Source organism: Anticarsia gemmatalis, chromosome 14 (genome assembly GCF_050436995.1).
Source record: "Anticarsia gemmatalis isolate Benzon Research Colony breed Stoneville strain chromosome 14, ilAntGemm2 primary, whole genome shotgun sequence".
Classification (NCBI taxonomy): domain Eukaryota; kingdom Metazoa; phylum Arthropoda; class Insecta; order Lepidoptera; family Erebidae; genus Anticarsia; species Anticarsia gemmatalis.
This window is the reverse complement of record NC_134758.1, coordinates 8,189,640-8,211,568: the sequence shown is the minus strand read 5'-3', so window position 1 is coordinate 8,211,568 and position 21,929 is coordinate 8,189,640. Positions and strand designations below refer to the sequence as shown.

General features: G+C 35.1%; 2 protein-coding genes across 3 annotated transcripts in view; both read right to left on the bottom strand.

Annotated features, from left to right (window-relative positions):
• Window positions 1-546: 546 nt before the first annotated feature.
• On the bottom strand, window positions 547-12,985 carry MsrA (methionine sulfoxide reductase A). Its single transcript, XM_076122903.1, has 5 exons — window positions 12,752-12,985; window positions 10,354-10,514; window positions 4,839-4,959; window positions 3,112-3,248; window positions 547-1,466 (listed from the first exon to the last, which is right to left on the bottom strand). Exons 1-5 carry the CDS (start codon window positions 12,797-12,799, stop codon window positions 1,232-1,234), a joined length of 702 nt encoding a protein of 233 aa, XP_075979018.1. The 5' UTR covers window positions 12,800-12,985; the 3' UTR covers window positions 547-1,231.
• Window positions 12,986-13,575: 590 nt separating this feature from the next.
• Window positions 13,576-21,929, bottom strand: part of MYPT-75D (Myosin phosphatase targeting subunit 75D) — a 30,074-nt gene continuing 21,720 nt past the window's right edge. The window contains exons 9-10 of one of the 2 annotated variants that reach the window (XM_076122407.1): window positions 20,427-20,946; window positions 13,576-19,747 (exon numbers count right to left, since the gene is read on the bottom strand). In XM_076122407.1, the coding sequence (XP_075978522.1) occupies window positions 19,500-19,747; window positions 20,427-20,946 (768 nt within the window). In that variant the 3' untranslated portion in view covers window positions 13,576-19,499. The remainder of the gene's footprint in view (window positions 19,748-20,426; window positions 20,947-21,929) is intronic. The other variant, XM_076122408.1, reaches the window with a different exon arrangement.

The window sequence follows — 21,929 nt, the reverse complement described above, 5'->3', positions numbered from 1 at the left end:
TACTGAGAAAAACGGCGAACTAGTGAAAACTCAATCTGCAGGGGATTATAAATATTAGCAATAGTAAATTAAATTGTTTATCAACCGATATAGAGGTTGTAATTTTGAAGACCCTTTGAAGAATTCTTAAGAAATTAAATATTTAACAATAGCAGCTAGCGCCACCTATAATTTTGAATAGAAACCACATACTATCGTACGGTACGAGGACGAGTAATATTCAACTATTTAGTACCTACATTGTCTGTCTATCTATTTGTCTAGATACCAGTAACTAAAACTATGCAAATGTCAACTAGATGGAGCTAGCGACTCTCCCGTAATATTGGTTTCTTGTGTAGTAGATAACAAAATTGCAGGATGCCCATTTAATAACACATTTTTTTTATAAAAGACAGTAGAGTTTTGAATAATCTGCTATTCAAATTATTTTTATTACAGAAAATAATATATTTTTTTTATAAACCACTATTTTTTTATTACCTACATCGAATAAATGAGTCTATGGCAAAACTTAGGACTTAAAAAGTGAGAAAAAAACGACCAAAAATTTTAAAATATATATTATCTTAATATCCTTAACTAGTTAACAATACGAAAAGCGATACATAGGTAACACTTATTTATATCGTAAACAAATAGATAAAATCATAATTATCACATTAATCGCATTATTTACTCGAAAAACTTAATACTGTACCTAACAAACAAAAAAAACACTAATTTATTTATGGTTGGTAGCACAAGCTACACAAAAAAAACTTTACATACCTACATTAACAAATTTACATGTTAAAACTTAATTGACAAACTATATTAAGATTGCCTAAACTCAAATGCTGCTATTTTTTATAATTTGTACTAACTGAATTCATCTAGGTACATTGTAAAAAAATAATTGTATTCACACTGATTTCCAAATAGAATTTTCGTTGTAGTCCGAAAATTAACAATCAAAATATTATATGACATCACTTTAGATAAAATCTGATACCTATACAAAAATATTTTGAAACCCATTATAGATTTAGTTGGGTTACAAAAATTCTTAGATTTTTTTAAACCAAAACATGAAAACATGAGATTTGTTGCCGCCAAAAACATTAAGAGCTTTGAAACCTAGTCTTTTGAGACAGGTGTTGAAGAAAAAAAAAACATTTTATCTCAAGCCCTCTAAGTGTGTATAAAGAACAAGGTGAAGAAGAAAAGTAATCGAATCCTATGACTGCAGCTAGCAAGCCAGTCCGCCGCCCTCATTGCGTTCCAGTTCCCTCCTCACGTACTCCGCCTGTTTGTCACTGAGGCCAAGACGTTGGACTTCTTGTTCAAACTGTGTTCTGCCTCCAACTCCCACGAGGTACCCGTTCAGTCTGGCAGCCAAGTGAGACGTCTGAAGTTTAGCGGAGTCCATACCGAGACTCTTGCAGAGGTCCTTGTGTCCTTGCAGTCTGTATTTCTGGTGATAACTGTGAAGAAAAAAATATGAAGAGTCAGTCAATATGATCTGGTGTTAAGTTATTACAGGTGAGTGCGATCAGGCTCTTCATAAAAAGTAGGTAGGTTGTAAATAAACGACTTGACGTTTTCTTTATTATATTGCCAGTTAGTTTGTCCTCGCTTCGATAGCCCATTTTACGCCACTCTCAAATAGGTAGAGACAGTCGAAACTTACTAAGAAACATTTTATGCACTTTACGGCAGAAAAATAGGTCTCAACACTGCTTCACGAAATTAACGCATGATACACGGAACTAATTATAATAATAGGTGACTATCTATCACTCAAATTACGCATTTACAAAATTATCGATAATAAAAAGCGGAAATATTGACTCTCCCAACTAATTTTGATAAGACATCAGTAGACAGCTGACCGTATCAGTTGACCAAAGTTCAAATGACAAAAAGGTGGTTAACAGTAATAAGTGTTCAATGAAACATGTCAAATATTATGATCTTTTAATTAAACAATTGAGGCGCAATAAAATGTATTCACGTGGCATAAATGTGCTCCAATGTCTTGAATGATCTTACAGATTGGCTCGATTGATTTGAACTTAAGATCAGATGTACAAAGATGTGTTAATTTAGGCACTTAGCTGCAGTAGCCTTATTTTTTTTTATAAAGATTTTGACAAGGTTTAAATAAATACGTTTATCGACAAAAAAATACTGACTTAAAACTACATCCTCACATCGGTAGAACTTAATCAGTTAATCACAATTTGATAAGGGTCCTGTTTTACAACTCATGGATAAGAGAAGAATAACCTATCCAATGGATAAAGTGACAGCAAATGTATTAAATAATCCACTTGATAACCTAACCGACACTCATTCAGTTGTGGTAAAACCGACCGACAAAATTCTATTGAGAGATAGTATTTTAGTTCCTAATTTACATATTTACATATATTCCAAATACAGATAATAAATCAAATTTCGATATTTGGGATACCCATAGTCACGAATATCAAAATCAAATAAGCGATCCTCAATAATGTATTGCATAACAGTCATAGCTAAACGATTGGCAAATTGCATTGACCGTCAGAGCTGATAGGTTGAATTCAAATGAAGCAGCAATTGTCCGAGGGGACGGCGGACAAGGAGCGGACCGTGACCTGATTCTTAGCAATCATCATCTTACTTTGTATCCTGAAAGGTTAGAGCCGGGCGATACGGTCGCCGTTTTAATTATCACAATATCATTGATGATAAATTAAGCTAGTTCGTTGGTCAATGTCGACTAACGATTGGCAATTTAGTCAACTAAATAGAGATACGTATTTTATATGACCTAACAAAGTTAAGGCAAAAAAACGATCACAACTTTTAGATTTCTTGAGCCCAGTTTCACCACATTAAAAGCTAGATCATATAATTTTGTCTGAAGTTTTCAAACATTAACTTTCAGTTAATTTAGCAGACAGGTTAACTGGCAGTCATTCAGAAGCTGTGAAACTGGCAGTATTTGATCAGGTGGTATTATAAATATAGCTGAAGGGTTCGAAACCCAACGTGAAAGAAAGAAATAACGCTATTGCTTAATAAGGGGTGATGAAAAGGGACTTCCGATAAAATGAGCTTCAAAAATCCAGCTCTACTTACTCTTCAGCAGGATAGAAGATCCCAGCGGGAGCAATCTCAGTCCTCAGCGGTTCGTTGCAGCGTTCCTCCATCAGTTTGTACGACGCTTCCGCTTCTCTCCTCTGTTCCTCGTCGTGGTACAGGATCATGGACTGGTACTGGAAATTGTAAAACATTGCTATTAGTAAATATAAATTGTTTTTTGTAATGTGTGAAAGGTTTCATTTTTCGTCATCATTGTAAGTAGTTTTGTAAACGTTTTAATACCATAATTTTCGATTTGAATATTGCTTATTAATATTTTGTTAGAAACGGGCCCTATATAAGACTTTTAAGTCTACTCAGGTAAAATTTTATACTAACACAGGGTTCTTACATCGTAAAATTTACCATGTGGTGTGTGATTTAAACCTATATTTAGGGATTAAAGAAAATGAAATTATGGTGCAACCTTTACAAGAAGTTGAATAACAGGTATGAAATGTCTTCAGGGTGACATTGTAAGTTATACGATTCTATAGAAATATAGATAGCTTAGAACAAGTCTATTGCAATAAAAGTTCAAGAACTAATTAAGGTATGACTTTGTTGTAGTCATCGTGACATTTTATGTACCCGTGTCTAAATTATCTCGTTTAACGTATTTTTGCAATGTCAATGTGACTTTTTATTACAGACTTATGTTATTTTGTACAAAGTTGCAAATCCACTAATGGCATAGCTAGAAACGTGGCATATTTTGTATTTTTAAATACTTCATAACTTCGGTGCGGTAACCGATTCGATAAAGTCGGTACTGTCGAGTATCGAGAGTTTGACATATAAATGGTACTCCAAAATTGTTCATATGACGCCCGCTAGAGGCGCTGATCAGATTTTATTTCAAAATTCCTCGATAGCTAGCCGGTTGCCGATTGTAGAAATTCGCGTAATCGAACATTATAAAAAACTTTTTATCTTTTTGTTGTAGATTTTTTTTATCGTTACAAAATTATGTATATGTATATTCCTAACGTATATAGACAAAAAATAGTTATTAGTATAACGAACACGTGTGGGTATGAACTGCGTAGGGTGACACCTACATAATTGGCACATTTCTCGTGTTTACACACTCAATTAACTATTTTTATTCCTTATAACATTAGAAGACACGGGAGAATCACGTGTAAGACGTCTATTTAAGAGATAAAAAAGTGTGACATAAATAACGAACGGTGGATCATCGGCATAAAAAATGTAGGTATATCTCGACAGCTAAATTCTAGTTTTATTCTGCCATTACTAAAATAAAATATGAAAATCTACGAGTGTATTCTGAGCAGCGGACATGAATATTAGAAATGGTTTAGATTATTTGTAAAGTTTTCGATGAGCAGAATTAGTAGCTACACGAATTTTGTTACATTTCACTGTATGGTGCCTGTTTTGTTATCACACAATTGCTTGCTACGTCTACTTAGATATTTTTACGTTATCAGGTTTTCTTCCTACACTTCACCAGTTAAGTGCAACGAAGGAACGCTGCGGGATTTTCCGCGCGACCCATTTACTCTAAATATTATTTCTATATATTAGGTATCAATATACCTACTTACTTCATACTATCTAAGTTTAGTCTCTTTATTGCACTGAGATAGAACCTTAAACGTTACATTGGCTGGCTACACTGTATGTCACAGTCAGTAGCAGGCATTTAGTTATCTGCCTTGATATTTCTCAGACAATATAAATGAAAAGTTAGTTACCTGTCTCTTTAGCTTAGTAGTAAGTCCATACTCGTGGTTTGCCCAAAACATGTTCAGGAGGTTTTCATACGTCACAGTCTTAGGATCGAAGTCCAATTCAATCACCTCTGTGTGGTCGCCACTGGAAGGAACAGAAATTAAACGATTAAAATAATGAATACTGCTTAACTTTATACACTAACCCTCTTATTCATAAACACACTATAAACCTATTTTAGTTAAAAATCTACTATATATGAATAAGTTGGTAACCCTCTTATTCATAAAAACATATGAAGTTATGAAAGGCTTATAGAGATTTGTTTCTTTCACTCCTTAGCGAAATGAAAAATAGAAAACATATTTTAGAAGTGTTTTAACTAAAATAGGTTTATAGTGTGCTTATGAATAACTGTCTTACTAATAGACGTCATGTAAGCTCTGATTAGTAATATGGTGTTTTGGTTTTTTCACTCAGATCAATACAGCTGCAAAATTGATAAAAAAGTGACAAACACTGAAAGTAACTAAATTCAGATCTTCAGAGAATCTTTCACAATATTTATAAGTCGGATAATAAATAAGCAACAGTTCTACGAAATCAATATTTATTACTCCTATGATTGAAATATGGTAATTAGTCAGACATATCAAATCATTCAGGAAGTGGTTTTACCATAATTCCTTAATTTAACGGTACAGTTAACTTTAAAATTCGTTATTGTTGATGATTTTCATGTATTAGTTAACCAAATTAATGTCTCAAGACAAAATACAAAAGAAAATAGCAGTAATAACTCTTAAATAAGATTTATTACAATTAAATTAAATGATCAGATCGATTAATAAATAACCGCGCAATGTTATGTTTCATACAAGTACACTTGCGGCCAAAACTTCATGCTCGTGTGGCTAATATTATTCAAACAACGCACTATGACGTCATACATCAAGAAATGTAAATAAAAACTAGTTTGGTAATGTTAGACTTATTACACACTATGTTTGAATATGAAATATTGTAAGCAGATTTTGAACGATCAACTCTCGTTGACGTATGTCCGTATCCAATTTTGTCATCATAAAATAAAAGCCACGTGGGTCTTAAAAATAGCCTCTGACTTTAGGAGTTAGTTTACGAAAGGAAAACGATAGTAAGTAAAGGAAAGTTACTAGGTAGTCCTATCTTTCTTCATTTACAGCTGTTTTTATCTCACCTTACGTCATTTAGGTACTAAATGACTAGAAAAACTATAAAAGATCTCTACATTATTTATTTTTACCGCGTGGTTAGTGGTCGATCATCGTTTGTCTATTCTGAATAGTATCCTGAATCTTGTCATAAATTGGTTTTTATGTACCTACATAACACGAAGCACCATATGTATTTTGTACACTTTTAATGAAAATTTAATCTATTAATGGTCAGTGTGTCCGTGGGTTAGAGCGCGCGAGTTCACGCGACGCCTTGGCCTTGCGCACGCGCCGGCAACCTTGACGGACGTCGGACGTCGCCGTCAAATTGGGCTCACAACTCACAAGCCATTGTGAGACTCTTGATATCTAAACTATGCATTCCTAGCTTTTCCGGCTACTTCGTCTGTGATGTTCTCTATGACAACTGTGTTGTATATGAATTTGTAATCCGTTCAGTTGTTCTTGCGATGTAGAGCAACAGACATTCAAATAATACAAAAATTACATTTGTAATATCAAAACGATTATTTCAAATTATGTGTCGTTTCCGTTTTTTCTTAACGATATCAATCATTTCAAAACTTCGACCGAACGAAATTTGAATCTTCAAATTTTTGACAAGAGTAGGAAACAAAATTTCGATTTGGACACATGATAGCTATCGAATATAGAATGTTAACGAAATTTAACGAAACATAGTAGCTAGTAGGCCTACAGTAAAGACACGAAACAGATAAATCTCGTGACATTCACGTGTCAAAGCATAGCTACATTAAATATGACATTCAGATACGTTGTGATTAGATTAAATTAAGTAGAGCAAGGAACTGACGCTACATTGTCTCTATCAGACACGGGTGACGTAGCTAATTAACCTAGGTCGGATATAATTAAAGTAGATTTATTGATTTTTAGGGCAATCAGACCCTATGGCTTTTTTGTTTGTAAATGTTGCAGGAAAAAAACGCCGAGATGCAACCTTGCATGCCGAAGAATGCAAAGTTTCCAACTACTCCCATATTCTGGATGGCGTCCGGATCCCATATTTATTTCATAGTAAAATTGGTTATTATGGTTGATACCATAGATTCTTAACTAAATTGGGGAACATAGACATCTTCGTATAGTAATAAAAAAAACATTGCAATAATGTAACTATTTTTAGTTTACTCATTTTCCTGAACTGTTTATCCATGTAATATTTACATGACTAATTTCCTCTTGATATACAAATATGATATTATTTGTTTTCAATTTTGTTTTTAATCTTTATTATGCTTTAACTATCTAGCAATTAAAAAATAAAAAGAAAACACTTTTCATTCTGACGATTGTTTTTATATTATCTGATAAAATGCATGTTCAATAATCCTTTTAAGTGTTATTTGTACATAAATTGAATAAATAATTTCATGTACTTAGGATGAGTTTCTTTTACCCTGACGTAATGATGAGTTGATAGATGACTCTTGCAGTAAGTAAACAATATGAATAATAATAATTCCCTAGGATTTATAAAAGTCATCCTGCATTTCAACTTCAAGCCTGACTTTGTATAGAATTACCTACACGCTAAACACTGCATAAAAAATAAACACAAAACAAGATCCTATTGGGTTTAACGTTCGAGTTGCTTACTATCACTTTCAAACAGCCTCTTTATTTAATGTAAAATTTATATGCAACAGACGTTTTAACTTCTAACGAAACGCGCTATTCTTGAACTTCGCGTCCGTATCGATTATTCTTGCCCTTGACTTATATTCTACAGCCGCGGAAACACTTTAAATAAATTCGTAACACATTTTTCTATTGTTGGATGAGAATGTCTTTAATGTCTACTGTAAATTCCTACTAAAATAAGACACCAGCTGACACGCTCTGCTCGCGTGTAAATGATGTAAAATAAAAAAGCTTGAAGACAAATTATATTATCGTACTTTATTTACTCAAACTCTTCTTCTTAAACCATTATTTATTATGGAAGCCATGTTAAATTACATCAAAATCGGTTAAGGAGTTAAGCAGTATTAGCATAGCAAACAGTAAAACAATTAGTACGAATTTCAGTGGAACAGTCTTTCAGTTAAATCGAAGACTACGCCACAATGGATAGTGCAAGCATGACGTTTCAGTATTTACTACGGAATTACTATCGATCATTCTATAAGCGTGTTATGATGATAGTAAAAGTAAGCATTATTCATAGATAAAGAGACACGTGTAGATAGCACAGTCATTCTATTCGTGTGCAATGTTTGGACCACAATGAAGAGAAACAATCGTACATACGTACTTGTAAATAGATAGAAATAACGTAATATATTGCATGAATGACGAACTTTGACGTTACTATAAAAAAAATCCCAGGGTCTTAAAGATCTGTGTACAAACAATAGATAGAATATTTTGTAAGGTTTATTACGATTGAGTACCGTTTGGATAACTGCTACTTACTTTATAAAGCGTTTTCTTACTACGACTGTTCCAAATTTAAGTTTATGTGTAGACTGCTGGCTACGCTTGTTTATTCAAGGGAGGCGTTCTAGAGGCTCAAGAACAAGTTAACTCAGAACTCAAAGAACAGAAATCCAGTTTCCTTGCTTAAAATATTTCTTGCAATTTGCCTCAAAAGTATCAGGTAAACAAAATTTTAGATTCGTCAATGAGTAGATACGTAGCATGTTAGGTACTATGTTACAGCTTAGCATCTTAAAAAAACGTTGTTATTGAACTCTAATAACCCAGTTTTATCTCAAAAACTTCACCCATATATTTTAAAGAACACTATCGGTTCTAAATGAAACCTTGAATTTGTGATAAAATATCGGACTGATAATATTTTGCTGTATTTATTATTGTTACACAATATTCGTGTGCAAATTCCGCGAAAGATAAGAATAAACACTTATTGCATTTCGTCAATATTCAATAATAATGGACAACAATCGTATCAATCAGGTTCTTGGGGGCTGATAAAAATTCTGCCGGGCTGACTCATTCGAACTTATTATGTCAAAGAGTATTTCTAGCTTGAGTGTCAAACATGCTAACCATGATCAAGCGACTCAATAAGACAAACGAATTCACTTACGTTAGGAAACAAACGACTTAGGAAAAACTAGGGACGGGAAGAAGCCAGCAGATGGAGAAAGAACTCCCAACAGGGACTGTAATGCCCTCTTAAGAGAAGACGGTAACATGTCCTAAGACCAATATTAAAGGAAGCATAAAGTAGCCAATTGCGCTCACCGATCGGTAAACGATCTGTGACTTAAGCAGACCTTGGCGCGGTCATTCCATAGATGGGTGACCGCATTATAGTATTTGAACTGGGCGTCTCCCTGCTTCGGAGGGCACGTAAAAAGTCGGTCCCGGTTGTTGTCAATTAAGATAACAGTCGATAAGCCACGTTAAAGGCCTTTTGGGCGGCTTGAACAACTTTGACACTAGGTTGACCACTAACCATACGATTAGTAGTAGCAGTAGCCCCCGGTTTCTGAGGTGCATTCAGCGATAGTTTATCTATTCAATAGCGTTTAGACTCATATAAAAGAAACCTATTGAATAGATAAACTACCTTTAAAAGTACTCAGAAACCGGGGGTAAGTTATATGTAAGTTATTATTCTCTCGTTAAGGGGGCCCTGGACTTTAATTATTCTTGAAAGGAGGACAGTAGTAGTCAATGAAGGTTGGAAGCCTAAGTGATAGTGGAATAGAAAGCAGTAAATTACCATTGTTATCAATACCCACTTATAATCTCATCCTTTTATAACTTAATGCAATTCAAGTGCAACAGATTAGCTAAACGTGTCGGCACTAAATTGTTCTGTAATCCTAATTGCACTTGATGCATTATTGCGCATGCTTACATTAAGCACCACTTATTATACTTTCTATTTGAGCCTTTAATACCTGGGTGATTAGGAAGGTACTTAGTTTGGATTAGTTGGACATCTTTTCCTTTGATGATTTTACTCGTAGTTTTTGACGCACGTACACGCTGGTACTTGAAAATTGCTTTACTTTTCATGGTAGCTACCAAGTAAGTAGGTATATAATTTAAAAAAAAAGAAGTTTGTTTTTACAACTAACTACTATTATTTTATGGCTTGCAGAAAATAACATATTCTGTTTCGGATTATTTCAAAGCTTTAACGTATCGTATGATTATTTATTTTAGTCAATTTATGATAAAGTAGAGCAGTAAAATTACCCCGACAAGTCATTGGAAATACTTATCTTTATAAATTAGCACGCGGTCTAAATTTTTAATGAGCATATCACCTTTTCATTACCTAAAATAAAAAGAGAAGAGAGTTAATGAAGTTACTTACAGGCTCCTATAGTGTGGGTTCTTAGTAGTGCCCCCGGAGTAGCCGACTCGTGTCCGGATCACGCCGGGAGTGGCACCGAACAAAGAGTCGTTTGACCAGAAGCAGCCCATCCCGAAGGTGGCCTTCTTTGTCGGGATGTCCACATCGTGGAGCAGCGCGGCCTGGGAATAGAAAAAAATAAATGTTTTACGTTGTTTGCTGTGCAATACATTTTAACAACACCAGCTAGTTAGTGTGATGAAGTGTGATCCACAGGTAACTTTTTGATTTTGGCTGAACATTATTTGAGTTGAATGAATCATATAGTGCTTATATAGATAATAGAGTCTGTCGCAACTCAAATGATGTCGCATCGCAAATAAATTGGTTCTATATGGTAACTACTTTGTTGTTATAAAGAACGTAAGGATCCTTTCCTTTGCACGAGTAAAGAAATAAGAAATCGAAAGTGTACCTCAAACAATAGTTATTTAACAACACGCCCAACATCGTATTACATCATTAAGGACAATTCGATATGAACAGTCAGAAGGTCACAATTAACAACGATGATCATTCAAAAGCGATAGATTAGCGCATGTTAACATTGGACCCCTCGTTAGAGCGTAGTTGTTTGACACGACATCCGCTCGCACTGCGCTGCGGATACCGATCTATCAATACAGTTCATGAACGATGGATAACGGTGCATACAATTAGTATGTTTACTCGATGATAGTGTAATTGTTTACAAACTTAGTGTCTTGGGGGTCTTCTTTCGGAATGAACGGTTATTAACTAGAGGCAAACATGCAGCTTCTGCTTTAGCTATACCTACCTACGTTGATTTTGTAACGAGTAATTTGCAAATGCCTATCAAAAACATCATGTCCTATTTTTTATTGCAGGTTCTTTCTACTCCATTATTTGATTTTCCCTCTGTGTGTATCTAACCACAAGAACCGATACAAAAGAATAAGACACTCTGATTGTCATTGTAATTGATTCCAATCAATATTTATTTGAAGCACCGCAAGGTCCATCACATTTAATTAATTGGCGATGGTAGGGTGTATGCAATCAGACAAAGAGACAAATGGTGACCTTAAACGTGAGTTGTTATAGGTTTATTAGGAAACTGGGAACTATCCTACCTATAAAATTACTGGAGAACGGGATTTCCACATCGATATTTAATAGACAAAATGAGCAATAGAAATGACATGCAATATAATATACGTAGTGAATGATGCAGGAAAACGCAGCGGGAAACGATGCGTGATCACAGGAAAGTCCTTAAAACCCTGTGCTTTCTGTTATAAAGTAGGTACAGGACAGAATCAGATTAAACTGATTACTAACAGTTGAACTGTTAGTTATCGACTTATCTTCTAACACAGGTAGGTATAATTTTTGTAGATTTCCCAGACTCAGTACCTAGCCTATTTAAACAATGTTTTGATTGATCAGTCTGTCGACACGTCACGTCTTATCGACCGCAAATTCATCAGAGCCGGTAAAAATATCCATTAGAGTTCATTATCTTTAACTACAGCACATCAGCGGTAGTACGTGACCGTAAGGATAGTTCATTGTACTGCTTTCTCTGCCAAAATTAACCTTAATTGCTATCAACAAACACGTGAACCGGTCTGTGAACGTCAATGATTCAGAGAATGGATCATAATCATATGAATCTGACAACCTGAATTTTTGCTAGTGGAAATAAATTATCTACAGCTGCCAGATGTTTTACCTCTACAAAATGTTACACATGGTGTCCCTATTATATCATTTAATATTAACGTTTTAATAAAAAGCCGAATGTTAATAAAAAAAATCGGAATTTTATTCATGATCCATATTAGTGTTTCGATACCTGCGATTACTTATTGCAAAATATTTTAAATACTTAAGTAGGTATAATGAGCATAGAAGTACCTAATGAGATACATAGTACCCAAATTTCCAAGAAAATAATTTAATGCAAAAAATAATGACTCGATTAAGTGCCTAGGGGAATTAATACCAATTATTAATGAATCAAAATGCGTCACAATAATAACCCAGGTAACGTGGGAAAGGAAAGGTACCTAGATTATTTTCCTATTTCATCATGAAAAGCGGAATTTAAATCATGCCAGTACCTAATACCTACCTAAGTATATTCTACTAGGTCAATAAAGCTTAATAAAAATAAAATGATGATTAAAATAAAAGAAAGACCTTGTGATCTAGCCTCTGGACAATATTTACAAACATACAAGCAGCAAGACTCCAAAGTATTTTACAGGGGATTCAAACTGGGTGCAAGTTATGCAATAGGTTCTCATTGGAAACTCTTTGTTTGAGGAGCAACATGAAAGACTTTTTTCATTAACACATGAATAATAAAAAAATGAAACACAAAATTACTTACGTTGACTGGTGGCTTCATGGTCCAGAAGTTTCTTATTAAAGACAGCATACACAAATAAATTTATCAAGCCTATTGGCTATTGCGACTAGAAGAGAATAATTAATTTAATTTTACTACAAGAAAATATTAAATGCGTATTTACGCGAGGTAAAGATCGTGGAAAGATGTGTGGAGTGAGGCCGCGACGCGTCTGCTTCGTGTGGCGGTCCGGCGAACACTGGCACACACGATATTCGACTTATATTACCTCGTTGCCGCCGGTTTTCCAACAACAATAGCACAGACTCTGTGCTTATCTATTACTTTTAAATAAAATGCCATTCACAGAAAGTGTGAAAGACAATTTGATTATTCATTTATTTAAATATTCAGATAGGTATAACTGAATAATACAATAGGTTATTCAGCTAGTTTGGAGACTAGCGGTAACCTTGATTGAACGCGCGCCGTCTGCGTCAAACGGATTGGCGGCACATGCCCAATCAATACCATAGAACCTTACGAAATGGCTGAAGGTAACCTTTGACCGATTCACGGTCATGCTAAAAGAATTTGAAAACTAGCCATATTTGATTTTCAGCACTTTTGCGACGTTTGTCTTAATATTTAACAATTTAAACCCTTTATAGCGTTAACTGGTTGCGATTTTACTCACACTTTTGACGCACGTGATAACTTACAACTCTGTACACTCTTGCTGTATCTTATTTTTATGAAACAAAACCTGTCAGTATTCTTTAGTCACAATTTTTTATAAGTTCTTGAAATTTTAACATGAAAAGGCTCCTGAAGAGAATAGGAAGAGTGAAAATAAAACAAAGACCTCGATTTAAACAAACGATTTATTAATTTTCAGAAAACGTAATTTTACACTACTGTTTAGAGGGCATGAACAATTATACACAGAACTGAAAGAAGTATGAAACAAAAGACAACAAAACATATTACAACTGTATAAAACAAACAAACAATGTGCATTGAGTCTGCATCAAGTACTGTACATTGTGCCAGTCGCGTCCTTTGAACAGTAGTGTCTAACACTGGCTTTATAAGGACAGTTATACCTTCACGTACACACTATAGTTTGGCGTACCCTTGTGCCAATCATGTCGGAAAGAAAACGATCCCATTTATAACCTTTGTATTGTTTCAAGTCTAGTCTAGGACGATCTAAGCCACCAAACTATAGTATATACGTGATATTAATTTCATGTCCGTCATATTCGCCACAACATAACATTTCTGTTGATCACATTGAACACGCTACATCAATAATTTATTTAAATATATTGAACGATTAAATCAGGATATTTTTATCATATTCATATTAATCAATTGTAGAAACTGGGGTTTTGATATGAGACTTACTGACTACAATCAACAGATATCGATTTGACATTACAGGAATTGACAAATTGGGGTCAAAGGACTTTATGAACAAGTAGACTATTGCCGAGCTTGTAAAATGAATCTACGTTTTCATATTTTAATAAGTACATTTTATATCTCAATATATTAATGTTTATATATTAACTACACAAAGTTTATTTTTGCAACGGCAAGATCGAGATGGCAAGGTCGACTCGACAGTTAATTTAGAAATACACCAAATAGACGTGTTGAAAATAGCATGTGTTTATATCTAGCGGGGCCCCCTTAGCTAGAGCGATGAAAGTGATAAGAGCGGTTAGCTCGTTCAATGTACCTACCAAATATAATGAAATGGTCCAATGTACCTCCGTTGTATCCACAGAAATGACCTCTGAAGTTGATGTCCATCCAGCGGGGCCCTTCGTCGTTATCAGGCCGAGATACTTAAAAGTGATGTCAGACGAAACTTGGCCCAATGTACCTTTCTAGTCATGTATTTGTTCTTAAAAGTTTGTGATGATATACCAGAAATTAAGTTTCAAAGTTTTGTCTAGCCAGCAGGGCCCTTTGTTATTTGTATTAACATATGCATAAAATGCAGACCATTCTTATGTCTTCCCAATGTACCTCACAGTTATTCACTATTTACCTAATTTTTCGCGGTTTTTCTACCTAAACAAAAAAATAAACTTTTCATACAAAATAGTCTGTTTCATATTTCATTTTGTATGAAAAGTTGATTTTTTTAAATACTGATTTCGAAATTGTACATATTTATGAGTAGAATCATCCCGTAAGAGGGAAAAGGGGAATTCAAATTACCTGGTAAGAAAATAATGTAGTACGTAGTATGCGCTTGGTAAGGTAAGAAACACAAAGCACAAACAGACTATTTTGTATGAAAAGTTTATTTTTTTGTTTAGGTAGAAAAACCGCGAAAAATTAGGTAAATAGTGAATAACTGTGAGGTACATTGGGAAGACATAAGAATGGTCTGCATTTTATGCATATGTTAATACAAATAACAAAGGGCCCTGCTGGCTAGACAAAACTTTGAAACTTAATTTCTGGTATATCATCACAAACTTTTAAGAACAAATACATGACTAGAAAGGTACATTGGGCCAAGTTTCGTCTGACATCACTTTTAAGTATCTCGGCCTGATAACGACGAAGGGCCCCGCTGGATGGACATCAACTTCAGAGGTCATTTCTGTGGATACAACGGAGGTACATTGGACCATTTCATTATATTTGGTAGGTACATTGAACGAGCTAACCGCTCTTATCACTTTCATCGCTCTAGCTAAGGGGGCCCCGCTAGATATAAACACATGAAAATAGCTACTACATATTTTTCGCGTTTTATTAAAATACTTAAGTATATGCAAAATACTCAGGCGGATATATTTTATTTTTTGTTCAAATTCGGGAACGCTACAAACACCAACGTATGTGATGTTGAACCACTACACTTCTAAATAACATGTAAGAACACTTGTATGACGTAACCGTTGTGACGTTACTCGTTTACAATACCGTAACAAGTGACTAAACATTAATCTAACAGATAGTTTATGTACACAGGTAAATGGAAAGTAGCTGCCACTCGATACACTAACATAGGTAATATACAAAGTTAAATATTCGACAATCATTTGTCTACAATTATATACAAAGGATCATGACGATAACAATCAAATTTCAACACAGGATTTACACGTTACTAAGGCAAGACTGACAACAGGCACTGTTCAATATTACTAATACGGAAACATCTATCGGAAATTTCAAAGAACACCATCTATCTTATTATTTTTTTCTAGGAAAACGTTTATAATAAATACAACACGGCAAGAGGCATGTGATCGATAATAGTGGAATAACAATCTACTAATAAAATCTTTATTATTATTTAGCTCTTAATTTATCATATCAATAATGTGTGACTTGTATTTATTGGAAAACATAAAAATCCTACTGTCCAACAGTTGTCAACAAACTGTTCTGTAATCACAATCTTTCTTAATACAATTCTTGTTATCATTTGTCTGTCTACTTTTACCTCGACAAGACAAGCTGCCATCACAACCGACACATGGATCACAAAAATCAAAATAATTAATTAAATAACATATTTTTTATACAATGGATAATTTAAAAAAAATATTAATAAGGATAATTTATATTAAATTCTGATATAAGTATTTGTTCTGTCAAAATTTATCAAATACTAAAGATTATCACAAAATGCCGTCTGTAAAATGCTTTTAAAAATAATACTGTTACAAAATAATAAATGAAATGTATTGTGCTTACTTATAAGGCCATTCAGTATTGCTTTGTATGTCTAATATGTGTATATAAATATAATTTATTTCAGTATACATCATTATATATTTGATATATTCACGACAGTTATCGTTACATATAACGTACATATGTAAGTACTTTATAAGTACTGAAGATAAAATTAATCTACCAAATTCAAATAGCTATACTAATGACTAAGATATGGACGAATGAATTGCTACTGGATGGGAACTATGATGACATCTACACGTGATAAATACGACTCCAAAAGCTTATATTACATTGTATAAATATAAAATTTAACAAGATGATATACAAAGGAATGTCAACCTGTCACATTCATCTAACAAGTATACCACAAATAGTGAACACTGGATTTTTAAACACAATAGGTATTTAGCAAAGATTTCCTATAAGTTGTGAAACTCTCTAGTTCTAAGGGTATTTTCTATATAGGAGGGTTACCACTTTACATAAAGAAAGGGTACAAACTGATCAACTCGTACAATGTTACCACGAATACTCTACTTATATATAATAAACATTCACAATTGTACAACCATATGTTTGTCACACGTTTCTATCAGAAGACTTGTACGATCACCGAGTAACTTAGCAATTATTCGTAGTAACAAAATACTGGTATGTTTCATCTAAAAAGTAACTTGTGCTTGCAATTTAAAAAATATAAAAATATTGGCACAAATTGAGTATTTAGCTCTAATAAACAAGAAAAAGGCACTCGACTATGCGTCCATATATTACAAGCAATGCAGAAATACGACCAATCAAATCATAATTATATAAAAGACTTTACATTCAGCTAGTACCCGAACTGCTAGACGAATGTCGAATTGTCGAATCATGCATTAAACAACGAGAAACTGGCCTTTACATAATATAATTTTAATTTCTATAAAAAAGAATAAAAGCATAAAACCAGCTAAGCCCTACTGAATCTCTAATGCCCGGTTTCTGAGTATATTTCGCGGTAGTTCATCTATTCAATAGCGTTTTTTATGAGTATAAACGCTTTTAAAAAGATAAACTAGCGTTAAATGTACCTCAGAAAGCTATAAGTAACGCCGTTTCTTTTCCTCTTATCACTATTAGGTAAGACAGAAAGGGAGAGTGGAGGTTTATGTGCATACATTACTGTAACATATGGACGGTGAAACAAACTACCAGCACGAATGCCGTGGCCCCCTCGCTCTGTCAACAGTCAGCTGTATTTTGAATCCAAACAACGACTCATGCGTGCGACTGCAATCACGAATTGTAACACTAGCCAAATTAAGAATTAAGTACCATGCCGGAACTAATAAAATAAATGCGTAAAACCCATATATTATGGTTCGTTTATCATAAATATATGGTTATAATCAGTCGATTACAGTCTATCAGTTAGGCTAGCTACACAAAAAATCGGTTCAGCACATTCGGTTGTGCAAAATAACGGAACAATAAGATCGACTAACTTGTTTTAGCTTGTGCTAATCATTTATATATATTTGGTTTCGCCGGTCGGCTAGGCCGATTGATACCGAACCGAATATGTGTAGCAAGTCTAACTAAATTAAATACATTGTGCTAGCGCAGAACATTCAAGCATTATAATTTTAGCACATTCTTGATTGCAGTCACACACACAAGTCCATCATTTACTAATAATAAATGTAAAACCTACATAACAAATCCAGTCTTTAGTCAAAATTTTACTCAAAACTCAAACAGCTCTAATAGAACAGAAATATCAGAAATTGAATTTAGTTTTGACAATGTAGGTCGATGGAAATATGAACACGATTACAACATAGAAGTTTACCGGCCTGTTTCTCTGCCTACAGATAAGTATCGGTTAACTTAACTAGAGGATTTCTACAGATGTTTTGAATACTTTTTGGCAATTTACGTAAATGTACTTATCCGTAAGCGGTGAAACAGGCCCCAAATGTTGTACAGGTTTTGTTCTAACACATTATGATGAATATTACTCTGATTTATATGGCATATCTAATAGTTAAAATTGTGAAGGTACTACATGAGTGTATATAAAAGTATACCCATTTGTTAAGTACTAGGTTTATATCTGTTACATCTAGTGATATTACGTTTATTGCCATAGGGTGGTCCGACAAAACTAAGGCAATTATCGCAGCTATGTATAGTTAGGATCGTTCACATAATAGCTCTACTATATGTTTTAAATAATATTTTTTCACTTTAGTCTCGTAAAGTACATATAATTTACTTAATAATATTTAAAATAATTTATTAGTTTTGTTTAAATAAATCGTATTTAATTAAATAATTCTATGTTTAACATAGATTCGCGATTGACCAATACTCGAGGCACTTCTATACAATCGTTACGATTATCATATATTTTTGCGTTCTATGTTTGGTTTTGTTCAAAATGCTTATTATGCATTTTATGTAACATTGGAAGATATACGAAAAGCATGTTTGATCATATTTTCACTCAAAAGAATACTGAAACATTCAAAATTACAATGAAAATAAATTATTTACAATTAAATAATACACATCAACAAATATAATCGTATAATGGAATGTTTTGGAGATACGTAAGACGGCAACTATTACATATAATACAATACTTAAACATACGACAATAACTGCAATATAGGATCCACTTCTAACACTACATAAAATATTAGCAACCGCATAGTTTCCTTAACGCTAAAATACAATAGTTGTTGAGCTCTTATATATCTATCACACTGTTTACCAGCCATCGGCAATCCTCGCTTCGTGAGCAATCATGGCAATTCTCTATCGGCAACGATTACATTACGTTTTATATAATTCTCTCTACCGGACCGTCGTCCGCCGATTCACCTACTCCGGGCACCGTTCTGTTTCAGTCAGTCGGAGCGAAATAAATCAATTGTTCCCTTTAAATGCCACCACAGCTATATAACAACTCTTAGGCGAAGGTGGAACCGGAAAGAGTGAACCGACGGACGGTCCAAAAGCCGGTCAAAAATAATTGGAATGACAATCAGACTTGTACGCTTACCGGCGGCACATACGCCAGTCTCTACATGATGATGCAGCAGCGGTGGGAGCGCGAGTCGCCCACCACGTCGCTGGTGTTGCCGCTGAAGCGCGGCACGGTGCCGGCGCTGGGCGACAGGCTCAGCGGGTTGAGCTGCACCGGCATGTCCTGCTTCGACACCTCCGACAGCGAGTTCATGCTGTGGTTGTTGGTGGACGCCAGGCTGTTCTCCACCGGGCTGCCGTTCGTCCGGATCTGCGCTCGCTGCTTCTTCAGATCTGCCAGAGTGCCTGAAACCCGCGCCCGACGTTACTACCCGACCACGAAACGTATCTTAAGCCTAGATGTGTAAACTCTTACGAGATAAGCGTGACGTTACATAGAATGTTTCTCAAAGTTTGTTTCTTAATCGGCATTGTGATGAGTTACTTTCACATATTTGTTAGTAAACACAAATGTTTATCTTTAAAGCAATTTATACGCGTTATGCAAACTTAATTTTACGCCTAAGATTCTAGATACTTATTCTAATAAGGTAAACGTAACAATGAAAGAATAAAATAACTTGAAAATGAGAGTAACAGTGCAGTGAACAGATAACAGAACAATAAATAGGTGATAGTTAAAGTGAACGTGCACTCGTAACACAAAATGGACACAAAATAATCCCAGTAACGTAATAGCACAACAGAAGGAACGTACAATGAGCAGACGCTAAGTAACGCATGCAACTATACGAGAGTCAGAGATAGAGAGAGACTGCTTGCCTCAATATGCATCCTCGAGAGCGTGAGTGGTGTTTACCGGCAACAGTCCCAAACTTCATTTTATATATAAACCATCACTGTGCAAAACCGTTAGATTAACTTTACAGATATTATTGTTACAACTGTGCTATATATTACGTATTTATGTATATTAGATGTGCTGTTACGGTCAATTTGAGTTCGTAAGGATGCATATAATTACCTGCGTTAATCATGACGGTGACATGAACATTGATTTTACCATTATTGTCTGTGGTGTAGGTCGCGGTGCCGCCCTCAGTGATCGCGATCTGGTTGGGGTTCACGATCACCTCTTTCCTACCGTCTAGGGCGTCCTCGTTTTTGATGACGTCATCGTCCTGGCCCTCGGGCGCTTTCCTGACGCCGTTCGGTAAGCTCGTTCTGTCGTAGTGTTTGGTCTGGTCGTTCACGGCCTCCAGGTGCGCGGGCAGCGCGCCGGGCGCGTAGTGCGACGCCGCGTTGACGCCGAACAGCGGGTTGGAGATCTTCTGCTGGCCGTAGGGCGCGTCCGAGCCGTCGCTGAGGTCGCTGGGCCGCGCCGCGCCGCGCCCGCCGTACGCGTGCTTGGGCACGGCGTACTCCACGCTCGAGTCGTAGCTCTGGTTGGACGTCGTGGAGCTGTTCGATAGCCGCTTGTGCGACAGCTCCGGCGGTTGTAGGTTCGCGGTGTTTTGGTCGTTTTCAACGCCATTCGATAGGCCCTGTAATGCAAAACGACATTCAAAATTTCACAAACTTCTATAGTAATTTAAATATTACACGGAAATATTTTGCAACAGCAAACGGGGAAAAAGGAGACCCTGAACCGAAAGGCTTTAAGGTCTGCGTTTTGTAATTCTTATCAATTTCGTAATTGCATACATTGTATTGAAGACGTATTTAGTTCATGCAACTTAATATACTGGAAAAGGATGTTAGTTAAATGTAAAAATTCCAATCCTATTAATCGACATATCGCAGATCGATATCAGTGTAAAACGTTAGCGAAATCCGCGTCGAATGTAGCGAGTCGAATGTGCGGGTGGCACGCTCGAGGCTCGAGGCGATCAGCATAGGTCGACGATCTAAGCATAATCGCATGTCGTACTTGGATGCGACTAGCACAGGACATGCGGAAGTGGTGGAAAAGTGTGAATTAATATAACAATCACTCACTCTCAATATCATGAATTATCTACTTTTTTCATAGAGATATCTTATGATTGATAGAGTTGCAAAAATAAAGGTAGTTGCAACGCCGGCGCCGTCGTAGCAGGTTACAGTCGCAACATAGTTAAGATTCTATCCCCATATTGGAGCATTTACCATAAGATTCCATACTAATATTATAAAAGCGAAAGTAACTCTGTTACGCTTTCATGACTAACTACTTGATCTATTTTGATGTAATACAACTGAGCGATAGCTTTTATCTCAGACCATGCCAAGAACTGTAGGAAAAGAGCTGTGGGAAAAAACTAGTACGGAATACATTCATCTCATTTCGTACAAGACATATGAGATCGTTTTGGATGTAGTACTCAAATTGTTTCAGATTTTACATTAAATTGATAATTAATATCTAATATGTGCCTTATTAATGCCCGGTTTCTGAGTACATTTAGCAGTAGTTTATTTATTCGATAGCGTTTTTTATATGAGTTTTAACGCTATTGTATAGATAAACTACCGCTAAATGTACCTC

What these genes read in the sequence shown, in the direction of transcription:
- MsrA (XM_076122903.1), bottom strand. Translation starts at nt 12,799, where the DNA reads ATGCTGTCTTTAATAAGAAACTTCTGGACCATGAAGCCACCAGTCAAC. An exon ending in CCATGAAGCCACCAGTCAAC is followed by an intron (nt 10,515 to 12,751) that starts GTAAGTAATTTT and finishes TTCTATTCCCAG; the next exon opens with GCCGCGCTGCTCCACGATGT. An exon ending in CTACTAAGCTAAAGAGACAG is followed by an intron (nt 3,249 to 4,838) that starts GTAACTAACTTT and finishes TACAATTTCCAG; the next exon opens with TACCAGTCCATGATCCTGTA.